The sequence below is a fragment of the Lampetra fluviatilis genome, chromosome 20 (genome assembly GCF_964198595.1).
Source record: "Lampetra fluviatilis chromosome 20, kcLamFluv1.1, whole genome shotgun sequence".
NCBI lineage: Eukaryota > Metazoa > Chordata > Hyperoartia > Petromyzontiformes > Petromyzontidae > Lampetra > Lampetra fluviatilis.
In genome coordinates this window covers 1249117-1262812 of record NC_136294.1, presented here as the reverse complement: position 1 = coordinate 1262812, position 13696 = coordinate 1249117, and the positions used below count along the sequence as shown (strand labels likewise).

The 13696-nt window shown below is 55.2% G+C and overlaps 1 protein-coding gene and 1 pseudogene across 1 annotated transcript in view; both read left to right on the top strand.

The window, feature by feature from the left end:
* DDC (dopa decarboxylase) overlaps positions 1 to 13696 on the top strand; it is a 30693-nt gene that overhangs the window by 1333 nt on the left and 15664 nt on the right. Inside the window, exons 2-6 of the mRNA XM_078865309.1 lie at positions 4405 to 4606; positions 5460 to 5573; positions 6352 to 6483; positions 7000 to 7134; positions 7860 to 8003. Coding sequence (XP_078721435.1) covers positions 4406 to 4606; positions 5460 to 5573; positions 6352 to 6483; positions 7000 to 7134; positions 7860 to 8003 — 726 coding nt within the window. The 5' untranslated portion in view covers position 4405. The remainder of the gene's footprint in view (positions 1 to 4404; positions 4607 to 5459; positions 5574 to 6351; positions 6484 to 6999; positions 7135 to 7859; positions 8004 to 13696) is intronic.
* LOC144938028 (U6 spliceosomal RNA) lies at positions 8184 to 8255 on the top strand (annotated as a pseudogene).

Sequence of the window (13696 nt, the reverse complement as noted above, 5' to 3'; positions counted from 1 at the left end):
GTGTGTGAGTCTATGGATATCTGTGTGAGCACGCTTGTCTCTTTGGGAGTGTGTGAGTCTATGGGTCTCTGTGTGAGTAGGCTGGTCTCTGTAGGAGTGTGTGAGTCTATGGGTCTCTGTGTGAGTGTTGGTCTCTTTGGGAGTGTGAATGAATCTATGGGTTTCTGTGTGAGTAGGCTGGTCTCTGTAGGAGTGTGTGAGTCTATGGGTCTCTCTATGAGTGTTGGTCTCTATGGGAGTGTGTGTGAGTCTATGGGTCTCTGTGTGAGTACGCTGGTCTCTTTGGGAGTGTGTGAGTCTATGGGTCTCTGTGTGAGTGTTGGTCTCTGTAGGAGTGTGTGAGTCTATGGGTCTCTGTGTGAGCACGCTGGTCTCTGTAGGAGTGTGTGAGTCTATGGGTCTCTGTATGAGTGTTGGTCTCTATGGGAGTGTGTGTGAGTCTATGGGTCTCTGTGTGAGTACGCTTGTCTCTTTGGGAGTGTGTGAGTCTATGGGTCTCTGTGTGAGCACGCTGGTCTCTGTAGGAGTGTGTGAGTCTATGGGTCTCTGTGTGAGTACGCTTGTCTCTTTGGGAGTGTGTGAGTCTATGGGTCTCTATGTGAGTAGGCTGGTCTCTGTAGGAGTGTGTGAGTCTATGGGTCTCTATGTGAGTAGGCTGGTCTCTGTAGGAGTGTGTGAGTCTATGGGTCTCTATGTGAGTAGGCTGGTCTCTGTAGGAGTGTGTGAGTCTATGGGTCTCTATGTGAGTAGGCTGGTCTCTGTAGGAGTGTGTGAGTCTATGGGTCTCTATGTGAGTAGGCTGGTCTCTGTAGGAGTGTGTGAGTCTATGGGTCTCTATGTGAGTAGGCTGGTCTCTGTAGGAGTGTGTGAGTCTATGGGTCTCTATGTGAGTAGGCTGGTCTCTGTAGGAGTGTGTGAGTCTATGGGTCTCTGTGTGAGCACGCTGGTCTCTTTGGGAGTGTGTATGAGTCTGTGGATATCCGTCTAAGTTTGTGTGATTCGCGTGGCTGGAGAGATCTGGGGACAGCAGCGCAGAGTGATGTCTCTGGGTTCAGCAGCGCAGAGTGATGTCTCTGGGTTCAGCAGCGAGGACATTGCGGAATGATTGTGCAGTCTCGGAAATATGATTGGACAATCTAGGGTCGACATTAAACACATGAGTTCATTAGTTCAGCACCAACTACAGACCTCCACATTGGTGTCGAGCTCCTGAACAACATCGCTGCTGCTGCTGCCATTGTGCGGAAGAACATCGTGGCATTTATTAATCGAGCAACGCTTCGATGATAGCCAGGAGGGTCCTGCTACATTTGGGATGTTTCGAGACGAGGGTGTCAATTTGGCGTCTCCGTGTGGGAGGAGAGCAGAGAGCCGGAGACAACCCGGGGGTTGTCGAGGGGATTGGAACACTCGAAAGCACTGAAAGCTCCGCTGCAGACACAAGTTGGAGACAAGCTGGAGACACGGGAGAGAGACGCGGGAGAGAGACGCGGGAGAGAGACGCGGGAGAGAGACGCGGGAGAGAGACGCGGGAGAGAGACGCGGGAGAGAGACGCGGGAGAGAGACGCGGGAGAGAGACGCGGGAGAGAGACGCGGGAGAGAGACGCGGGAGAGAGACGCGGGAGAGAGACGCGGGAGAGAGACGCGGGAGAGAGACACGGGAGAGAGACGCGCTATAGGGTGACGCTGCTGCTGGCAGTGGTGCACAAGCACAGCCAATACGAACCACTCGGCACATTCGTCAACAACAACAACAACACTTGCGTGCCATAAACCAAAGACAAACATACGTATTATGATGACGACGTTTCGGGTAGTGGCCTCCTCCTTTATGGGGCGCGGTGGTGTAGCGGTTAGCGCGCTGCGCTACGAACCTGGGGACCCGAGTTCGATTCCCGTTCACCGCCAACAACAGTGACGATTATCTGAACCGGTCCTGGGCCTCCCCTAGGTCGACTCAGCCTTAAACGAGTACCTGGTGCGATGTGTAAACATCGCCACTGGGGAGACAAAGGCGGTCGGGCGTGGTGCTGGCCACCCACCCCCTCGCGTACCGTTCCGGCCTTCATAGGTGCTCGCTAACAGCACTTGCCCCTACAGTCTGTTAAATCTTTCCGGGGGACCTTTGTCTGTGTATGCTGAACTTTCTTTATCGCACCGCGCTCATCGAAAGGCGCTGGGCAGGGGTGGATCGGCGGACGGTTCCAGCCGCGTGCCCTCGCAGAGTCCCTCGTTGTGTCAATATTCACTACTGGATGAGGGCATCTGCACGCCGCCGTGGTGGTGAGGGTCGGTAGTTATGGGGGGTTGGTATTTGTATCCATACTTCACTACGCTGGTCAGTGCGGGTTGGTGAAGGCGTAGAGCATTGGCAAGGGAGCAGAGACAAAGGGAGCATAGCAGTGCAATACAACAAATGATTTGCTGCATTGCCCACCACGTAGGAGCCTATGACAGCCTCGCGTCCGTGGTGGTGGTGGCGGTCACCCATCCAATCATTGCGCAGGCTCGGCCCTGCTGAGCTTGCGTGATGATCGGTCGCGTTCCGGATGATGTGCGCACGGACTATCGGTGTGCAGTGCGGCCCACTGCCGCTCGTCGTTCGTAGAATATTAACTGTAACGTTGCTCAATGCCCTGTACGGTACTTTGAACCCGCTGCAGTCTGCGCTGCTTCAACGCCGGCGGGGGAACGGCGACACGACGCGAACTCTCCGCCTCGCCTCTCGTCGTGGCTAGCAGCAGCAGCAGCAGCAGGACCTCGTCACTGGCATCGAGCCCCTGAACCACAGCGCCGCCGCCGCCGCCGCTGTCTCCACTCGCGAGAAGCGAATTGAAGATCTGACAAAATATCCCAACGTAACAGGACATCCTTTATCACCGTATTCTCTCGATTCTAACACGCACTCGTTTTCCCTGTGTTCATTAAAAACGCCGAATTGGAGGGGAAGGGGGGACGGGTGCGTCTTACAATCCGGGCGCGTCTTACAATCCGGGCGTGCGTGCGCGCGCGTGTGGCCACGCTACTGACAGGTGCCACGAGTCGAGGCTGAGTGTAACTTTCCGGAGCGACTTGTGCTACAGGGAACACGGTAATACAACGATTTGTACAAATGCCCGGGCGCTTGTAATAATAATAATATCCGGATTATATGGCACGGGTTTAGGATTGATAGATAATGGGGGTGGGTAGGTTTGTGTTCACGGTGCGAGTGTGCCCGTGTGTTAATGTAAATCTACGGGGAGCGGTGGCGTAGCGGTTAGCGCTGCGCTACGAACCCGCGGCCCGAGTTCGAATCCGACTCACGGCCACCAACACCGGTGACGATTATCTGAACCGGTCCTGGGCCTCCCCTAGGTCGACTCCGCCTCAATGAGTTCTGCACCTGGTATGGTGTGTAAACATCGCCACGAGGGAGACAAAGGCGGCGGGATGGTGTTAACCACACCGCCCCCTCGTGTGCTTTCATGGCCTTCATAAGACGCTCGCTGACAACACTTGCCCCAACAGTCTGCGAAGTCAATACGGGGGATCTTTGTCTTTGTGCGTCGGCGAACCAACAATGGTCACTGACACACAGCGCGTAAACCTGTCGATAGTGGCTGCCGGTATCACGTGATCCCAATGCGAAGGTGCGTCCTTACAAGCGCTCGCTCGCTCTCCACTGCTGGTGGAGGGGGCCTCCACTGGAGGGAGCTCTAAGAGAGCCCCTCTAGAGGAGGGGTACGCGTTGGCCTACTCTTCCACGCTGGTCAAACCGTCTGGGAAGAGTTGGGAATACCCACACTTTACCCCACCACACGCGGCCTGCCGATCGATGAGCTGATGTGGTAGAGTGATGGGTGGACAGGGGAGGCGGCGGTGGGGGAATGAGAGATGTCACAACAGACTTGCTTTTCGTGTTTACTGGCGCGTCGGGAGATAGAATCGACGCGCAGTGCATCCAACCATTGCAACCACAACAGCACGCAACACGTGTTAATCAACACGTCCGCTCCCCACGTAAACTATTTTAATTTCACCACGTAAGTCCCACTCGGCTATGTAACTCTTTTCTAAGAAGCCACCTGACCACAATGTGTAGCTTCACGGAAGGGCTCATCACGTGGAGATGTATTGCAGCTAAATACTCAACGCATGGCATCGATTCTAAATGTGGAATCAACGTTAAAAAAAATCCACGCGACCACGTGGAGAGAGAGACACGCAAACTCCAAATATACAGCAGGCGTCAGGGACGGGATCGAACCCACGACCTCCTGTAGGCCACGCGATGTATTTAACATCTCGCTATCATGGCGCCCCACATATATATAGATCGTTAACACACATATCGCGTTATCGCGAGGAGTCTTTAAGAATCGATGGCGATCGATGACAACAGGCCCCCCCCTGCCACGCAGAATGGACGAGGAAGAATTTCGCCGATGTGGCAAGGAGATGGTGGACTACATCGCGGACTACCTGTCCACCATACGGACCCGCCCAGTCTACCCGGACGTGCTGCCGGGCTACCTGAGGCCCATGATACCGGCGGAACCCCCTCGGACCCCCGAGACCTTCCGAGACGTGATGGAGGACGTGGAGAGAGTTATCATGCCCGGCGTGAGTAATCCCGGCAGGCTCAACCGCGTCGCATGGTCAAGCTTGCAGGAGGAATCCGATGAGCTATGAAGCTCTTTATCACATGTTCCGTAGCAAATGCCACAAATCAATGTTTGATCTCGCCAGGTAAAGCCCACTGAGCTATTAGCTGCTTTTCAGACGCGACCTGGCCACAAATCATAGCTCAACGAAGTGGCCCGTCCACAAACTGATCCACCGCCCCTCCACCCCGCGCGAGGAGTCGCCTGGTCCGCTACAGATGCCGAGTCAGCCACAGATGATAACCACATAGAGCTGAGATGACAGCCACAGATGACTGAGTAACCCACAAGTCTGAGTCAGCTACAGATGACGAGTCGTCCACAATGTTGAGTCAGCCCAGTTCAGCCGAAGGCCTTTGTTCGAGCCCTGGGTTTGGATGTCGATGTCAGGGAGTTCGCTATTGCTGCGTTACAGACGCGGAAGCGACGCAGATGAATTTCTCTGTGTGAGATGATGATGATCAAGTTGATGGAGGCGATGATGATAATGGTCGTTTTTTTGAAATGATGATGGTGACTGATGACAACGTCGGTACTGATGTTTGTGGCGATAGCGATGATGGTGGTGGTGGTGGTGTTGATGGTGTTACAAACATAGATGATAATGCTTGTGATGATGATTGCAGCAGTCAATGCTGATGATGACTATTCAATGATGAAAACATTCAAAACTGATGATGAGTAATCGACGAAGATGCTGATGATGATGATGACGAAGATGCTGATGATGATGATGCTGATTATGACGATGATGATGACGATGATGACGATGATGATGACGATGATGACGACGATGATGTGCCCATGTGCAGGTCACCCACTGGAGTAGCCCTCACTTTCACGCCTATTTCCCGGGAGCCAACTCGTACCCCGCTCTCCTCGGCGACATGCTCTCCGGCGCCATCGGCTGCATCGGATTCTCCTGGGTACGTCGACGAGCTCCCACCCATACAAAGACAAAGGTCCCCCTATAGTCCTTGCAGCCTGTGGGGGCAAGTGCTGTTAGCGAGCAACCACGAAGGCCGGCACGGCACACGAGGAGGTCGGTGGTCAGCAGCACCACGCTCGGCCGCCTTTGTCTCCCCAGTGCTGATGATCATTACACCAGATCAGATACTCATTTGAGGCTGAGTCGACCTAGGGGGAATCCAACTGGGGTCGCCGGGTTCTTGGCGCAGCGGGCTAACCGCACTCTGTAGACGAGTCCACGACCACAGACGAGGCCGCCAACCCACTTGCTCTACTGCCGCGTGTGTGTGCGCGAGTCTGCGCGTGTGTGGGGAGCGGTGGTGTAGCGGTTAGCGCGCTGCGCTATGAACCCAGCGACCTGGGTTCGATTCCCGCTCACGGCCAACACCAGTGACGATTTATCTGAACCGGTGCTGGGCCTCCCGTAGGTCGACTCAGCCTCAAATGAGTACCTGGTGCGGTGTGTAAACATCGCCACTGGAGAGACAAAGGCGACCGGGCGTGGTTCTGGCCACCCACCCCCTCGTGTGCTGTTTCGGCCTCCATAGGTGCTACTCGCTAACAGCACTTGCCCCAACCGCCTATTAAGGCTACACGGAGGATTTTTGACTCTGTCTATGTGCGCGTGTGTAAAAGTTTAATTCCTCTCACCCCCCCCCCCCCCCGCTGCCCCCCACCCCCATCTCCCCTATATCCCCCCCTGCCCCCCACCCCCTGCCCCCCCCCCCCCCCCAGGCCGCGAGCCCCGCGTGCACGGAGCTGGAGACGGTGATGCTGGACTGGCTGGCGCGGACTCTGCAGCTGCCCTCACACTTCCTGGCGTGCGGGGGCAGTGGGGAGGGGGGCAGCGGTGGGGGGGTCATCCAGGTGAGGGGCGGGGGAGGGGGTAGAGGGGGCAGCGGAGGGGGGGTCATCCAGGTGAGGGGCGGGGGAGGGGGTAGAAGGGGGCAGGGCAGGGCGGGGGGGATCACCCACGTGGATGGGTTCAGAGTCTATTAAAGGCTATACGGGGACCTTTGTCTCTGTCTCTCGGGGCTCCAGGGTGGCGAGATGTTAATTACCTCGCCTGGTACGCAGGAGGTTGTGGGTTCAATGCCGACCCTGAACGCCTGCTATATATGTGTGTGTGTAGTTTGCACTGATCCCCGTGGTCTTTTTGGTGATTTTTTTTTTCTCCAGGTCCTCCGGTTTCTGCCTCCACATTGAGAATCAACAGTACTTGGCTGCTACATATTCGCACGTGATGAGCCACTTCGTTGAGATATCGCTCGTGATAGTCAGGTCGCCTTTTGATAAAGAGCTGCGTAGCTCAGTGGGGGCCTTACCTGGTTGCATAAAAACAGTGAAGTTGAGTTTTGTCTCTGTGTGTGCGCGACTGTGCAGGGCACGGCGAGCGAGGCGACGCTTGTGGCGATGCTGGCCGCGAGGAATCGTGCGATGAGACTGGGCCAGGACCCCCAGGGGAGCCCCGGGGAATCGGGCATCTTGGCCCGCCTGGTCGCCTACACCTCCGAGCAGGTGCCTTCGCGTGGCCCCAGTGAGGTCTTCTTCATCAACAAAGGGGTAGACCTTCTTCTTATATGAAGAAGTTCTCAGCAGCACATAGAGCATCATGCCGGACCCTGGTGTGAGGAATGAGATATGGGACCCCCTGGGATCCCACCCCCCACCCCACCGCTTTCCCGTTGTCCAATTGCCCCCCCCCCCCCACCACACTCCTATTTCTTATCCTGGGCCCTTCCTCCCGTGGGCCCGGTGCAGTTGCACCGCCTGCGCGCTCGTTAGTACCGCCAAAGCAGCAGGGAGCCGTGCATGCCGGGAAGTGCGCCGGACGAGAGGCGCAACGAGAAGCACGTGGCCGAGAGAACGAACACGTGGCCGAGAGAACGAACACGTGGCCGAGAGAAGGAACACGCGTTCGATCCCATTAACCTGACTCTCGCTGGGAGGGATGATGATGATGGCCGATGATCGAGACTAAAATGATGGTATTTGGCAGACTACTTGTGACGGAGGGGACTTGCTAACCGAGAGGACGTGCGCCGTAGAGACGGAGCCGTAAATTGAGCGAGGGCTACGTTGGCCGAATCCGTGTGCCGACATCGCGAGGCGCTGCTTGGGGAGGCCTTCATCGAGCCGTGGCTTGACCCGTGCCCGATGGTGACGATGGGCCGATTGTGCCACTGTGGGCGTGAGGCCCTCGTCCAGCAGTGGATTGACCGCGCCTGCGTGCCCCCCTGCAGGCCCACTCGTCGGTGGAGCGCGCCGCGATGTTTGCGGCGGTGCGGATCCGCAAGCTGCCCACAGACGGGCGCTGCTCGCTCCGCGGGGACGCCCTCAGCGGCGCCGTGGCCACGGACCGTGCCGCGGGCCTCGTCCCCTTCTTCGTGAGTTCATCGCGCTCTCTCGCTCGCTCTCTCTCGCGCGCTCTCTCTCTCCCTCTTGCTTCTCTCTCGCGCGCTCGCTCTCGCGTTGTTTGCTGGTGACTTTGTGTATTTCATATCGGAATCGCCTCCAGTGCTGTTGCTGCTGGCGGCAATAAAAGTGGTTTAAAAGTCTCTTGCTCTGTACTTGCTCCGGCAGTACATTGGGACGCAACAGAGAGGATTAGCAGGGCCCCTGCGCAAGGATGACACGCAGCTCGCTCTCTCGCTCGCTCGCTCCCCGCGACTCGTTCTCCCGTACCGTTCTCCCTTAGCCCGTACGTTAACTACCTCACCTGGTATGCGAGGTAGTTCGGGATTATGACTGCCTGCTGAATATTTGGAGTTTGCGTCTCCCTCTCTCCCCGTGGTCGCGTGGATTGTTCTCCAGGTCTTCCGGTTTTCCCCTCCACATTTCGAATCAACTTCACGCGTTTAGATTAGCTGCTGCTGCTGCAATACATTTCCACGTGGTGATGATGATTATGATGATATCAGCCCCTTCGTTGAGCTATCATTTGTGTTAGCCAGGTAGCTTATGAAAAATATAGTTACATAGCTCTGTGGGGCCTTACCTGGTCAATAAAAACTGTACTGCGTTCGTGACGCACCCCCCCCCCACCCCCTATCAGCGGTGGGTCGAGCGGCTGCTTGTAAAGGAGACGTGTACAGGACGCGCTATCACGGCGACAGCAGCAGCAGCATCTCCTCGGCGCGCTCGCCTAGCTGCGAACTAACAGCTGAGAGGAGCGTTGAGATGTCGCGTTTTGAATATGGAGAGAGCGGCAGAGACGACTCTGTTATCCCCGAGTTGCTTCGGAAGCAGCGAGTCCCTTCCAGGCGGTGTCTGGGTGCAGCTACCAAAAGAGCACTTGATGATTGTCATCATCAAGATGATGGTCATGATGATGATGATGGTCATGATGATGATGGCCATGATGATGGTCATGATGATAATGGCCATGATGATGATGGCCATGATGATGATGGTCATGATGATGATGATCGTCATCATGATGATGGGCATGATGATGATGATGGTCATGATGATGATGATGGTCATGGTGATGATGATGATGGTCATGATGATGATGGTGATGGTCATCATGATGATGGTGGTGGCCATGTTGATGGTGGTGGCCATGATGATGATTATGGTGGCCATGATGATGATGGTGGCCATGATGATGATGGCCATGGTAATTAGAGACAATCTGAGCGGTGCTGCCATCTGCGCACGCTGCGCACGTGGCCGCTAAACGGATCTGGGTGGCTCCGATGTCCGCTGTGTTTGCCTCGTAACCTCGTTAGGCGCAACACAGGCCCCTTGCTGTGAGTCACACACGATGTGTCTGTGTGCATTTAGATAAGCTGCTGTTGATGATGTTTCTGTTATTGCTGCTGCTACCAATGAGACTCACCAACTGCTGCTGCTGATGATGAAGCATGGGTGGAGTGGTGGTGCAGTGGTTAGCTCACTGCGTTATGAACCCCATCGATCTTACTTTCATTATTCCTCAGCCACGGCAAAATGTCAGTGGCAAGTCATATCTGAACCCGTACCCCCCTCACCACCCCCTCACCCTCGCCCACCCTCAATAACCTACAAGGACACAGTGACCAGCATGGTGAAGTATGGCTAAACAATGACCCGCAACTAACACTGCGTGGAGAGGCCTTCATCCAGCGGTGGCCTGCAGGGCGCGTGTCGGCGCAGGGTGAAGCCATGGGAGTAGCTCCCGAGTGCGCAGGCGGTGCGACTGCGCTGTGGTTCAGTGGCCGGAGGGGCTCAGGCGCCGGGCTACAGGGAGAGGAGTGGAAGCATTGAACAGAGTGAAGGGGGCGTCCCATTGGCGAGATGTTAACTACCTCGCCTGGTATACAGGAGGCCTTGGGTTCGATCCCGACCCTGACGCCTGCTGTAAATTTGGAGTTTGCGGTGTCTCTCTCTCTCTCTCCACGTTTTTGCGTGGATTTTTCTCCGGGTCCTCCGGTTTTTCTCTCCACATTTAGAGTCGACATGGTGCGTTTAGAGTATTTCGCTGCAACACATTTCCACGTGACAAGCCACTACATTGGGCTACCATTTGTGGTGAGGTCGCTTCTGAAAAGAAAAATGAAAATCCTTGCACCAGGGCCCATGACAACGACACCACGGAGACCCACGTGGGCGATCACGGAGAGCCAGCGGCCTTGCCTATGGGGTGTGCAGGCGGTGCAACTGCGCGGGCGTCCATTGCCAATCACGCGACTGAGAGACGAAGAGTGGGGGGTCTCGACGAGACGGCGGTGGCGAGAGAGACGCGAGCGAGGCCCCGTGTTGACACAGGGAGGACAAAGGGGCCTGCACCTGCCTCCCCGACTGTGGTGGTTGTGTGCCTGCGTGTGCCTGCGTGCGCGTGTGTGTGCGTGCGTGTGTGTGTGCGCGTGTGCGTGCGTGCGTGTGTGTGTCTGTATTTGTGTGCACGTGTGCGTGCGTGTGTGTTTGTGTGCACGTGCGTGCGTGCGTGCGCGTGTGTGCGTGCGTGCGTGTTTGTGTCTGTATTTGTGTGCACGTGTGCGTGTGCGTGCGCGTGTGTCTTGTGTGTGCACGTGTGTGTGTGTGCATAGGGGCCATTATTTATGGGGTCCCGGCGTTCTCTCTCTATCTGCCTCTGCGTGTTTGTTTGCGTGCGTGTTGTCTCTCCGTGTATATATGGGAAGCGGTGGTGGCAGTGGTGCCCCGAGTTCAATTCCCGCTCACAACCACCGGTGACGAGTATCTATGAGCCTTCCCTAGGTCGACTCAGCCTTAAATGAGTACCTGGTGTAGATATTAAAAACATCGCCACAAGGGGATACAAAGGCGGGTTGGCGTGGTCCTGACCACACCTCCCCCTAGTGCGCCGGTCCGACCTTCATAGTTGCTTCTCGCTAACAGCACTTGCCCGCCAGTCTGTTAAAGGCTATATTGGATTTGCGTGTAATATCTGTGTCTATGTCGGTACTAATTTAAGGCTAAGTCGACCGAGGGGAGGCTCGGATATTTTGACCAGTTCAAATATTAATCGCTTACGTTCGCCGTGGCCGGGAATCGCAACTCGGATGGCCGGGTTCTTAGCGGAGCGCGCTAACCATTGCGCCACGGCTCTCTACTTAAGGCTACACGGGGAATCTGTGTATTTGTTCTTAACAGACTGTAGGGGCAAGTGCTTTTAGCAAGTAGCACCTTCGAAGGCCGGGACGGCACGCGAGGGGGTGGGTGACCAACACCATGTCCGACCGCCTTTGTCTCCCCAGTGACGATGTTTACACACCGCACCAGATACTCATTTGAGGCTGAGTCGACCTAGGGAAGGCCCAGGACCGGTTCAAATAATTGTCGCCGGTGTTGGTGGCCGTAAGCGGGAACCGAACTGGGGTCGCTGGTTTGGTGGCGTAACGCACAGACCGCCACACCACCGCACACACACAGAGAAAGGGATGTCACAACGGGAATGGCCAACAGCTAACAACCTAAACAACGCATCTAAATATAAGAAGAGGCTTTTACCCGTTCTGGCAATGAAACAGGAGCTGCGTTAAGATGTTCAAACACCAAATAGAAACCTTTTGCAAGGAATCGAGCCTGCAACAACCACACACATGACTTGTGGTGAACATGCAAACAAAAAACATGCTCTGATCATTATATACGGCGCGGTCTTTGAAACGAATTGGTCTAAACCAGAGACAGTCGTCTTTAGGACCGAGTCTCACCAGTGTCAGCCCAGAGAACGCCAAAATGTTCCTAGTTGGTGTTTGAACATCATACCACTTCCTGTTTAATTGCCATAAATGGTAAAACACGTCATCTTATTTTTTCACGCTTTGATACTGGCACCCAAAAAAATAAAAAAATCTCCCAACCTTAACAACCTTTCCGCAAGGGTGAACGACCTACTTGCTGCACCGCGCGGCTATCTGCCGTCGCGGGCCTGACCTCGGCCACAACAAGTGTGGCATTCGTCGATTGGCTCGGGGGATGACTTCGCGTCCTGCAACTTGCCGAACCCAGTAATTGTCATCGCCGTCGCTCCGGGCAACGCTTTAATGCGATTGGGACGAAGATGAGGAGGCGATTTGCGGCACGGGCTGGGATTGAGGCTCTGGGTGCTGGCGTAGCGTCGCTGCTATCCCAGACCACCCCGTGCTGTTCACGCTAATTATACTGATTAGCGGGTGCAGGAGCAGCCGGGCAAATTGCCTCGCTCGCGTTCACTGCTGGCTGAAGGGCGCGCCCGTAACATCATGATCATCATCATCACCATCATCACCGTCTTCACCGTGGTTCTCGACACGTGTCGTTCTCTCTCTACCCTCTGTTCACGCTGTAGGCGAGAGACGTCTTGGGAGACGTTGGGAGAACCCACATTGTACCCCACGGCAGGTGACCTGCCGATCGAACGAGAACCATGGGGGGGAGGGACCCTATTTAGGGCGGCGTGGTGGCGAGGAGGCGTTCTCTCTCTCTCTCACTCTCTCTCTCTCGCCTGGCACGCAGGGTGCGTGGGTTCGATCCCGGACCTTGACGATGTCTGCTGTTGTTTATTTGCGGTCCGCGTATTCACTCTCTTTCTCTCTCTCCACGGTGGTCGCATCGTGGGCTGTTCTCCGGATTCCACCGGGTTTTGCCCCCCCCCTCTCCACATTTAAAAACAATAAGCTCCTGCTATGAACTCCCACGCGTGGTGGTGGTGGTGGTGGGGGTGGTGATGGTCTGACGAGCTATCATCACGAGCGCCCACGTCGCCCCGAACACAAGCGCTTATATCTCAGTGGGCTTTAGCTCTTTAAATAAAATAGCGTATTTTATTTTATGTTAACCTCTGGGTGGATAGAGGGCGGGGGTGATGGAATCAAACCGGTGACCTCCAGATTGCAAGTTCGGCACTGCTGTTGATCACGACACCGCTGCCGTCCCTGTCTCAGCTGCAGAGATCTCGCGCGTTCGGTTGTCATTGCTTGAGACAATACGTGCGGCGAACCGGTAACCGTTTGTTTTACCAGGTTTTTGTTCATTCCCTTACCGGTATTGTAACAAAAATATATCGAAATTTTTTAACACAGCCCCTGCTGTCCATTACACCACACCACGGCAGCTTTCCTGCACAATTATTACTATTAATACGTTAATAATCGTACGCAATTTTTATAAATAATCAATCGCTTCATAACGTAGAAGTACAAAATTATAATAACAATAGAGCGAGAGAGAAAGAGCGACAGATGAAAGCTGAGTGTGAGGGGTTAGCCGCTGCGTGGATGTGTGCGGTGAATAGCAGAGGGTTTGAGATGCAGAATGGAGCGAGCTGATTGGATGAGAGATAAGACTTGGGGTTTGTATTAGGCTGCAGTAAAAGAAAAAGACACACACACGTACACGAACACACACACACGTGCATGGACACACGTGCATGCACACGTACACACGTGGATGAACACGCGCACAGACGTGCATGAACGCACACGTGTGTATGAACACACATATAGACACGTGCATGCCAAAGACAAAGATCCCCTGTATAGCCTGAACAGACTGTAGGGGCAAGTGCTGTTAGCGTGCACCTATGAAGGCGGGCACGGCACACGAGGGGGTGGGTGGCCAACACCTTGCCCGGCCGCCTTTGTCTCCCTAG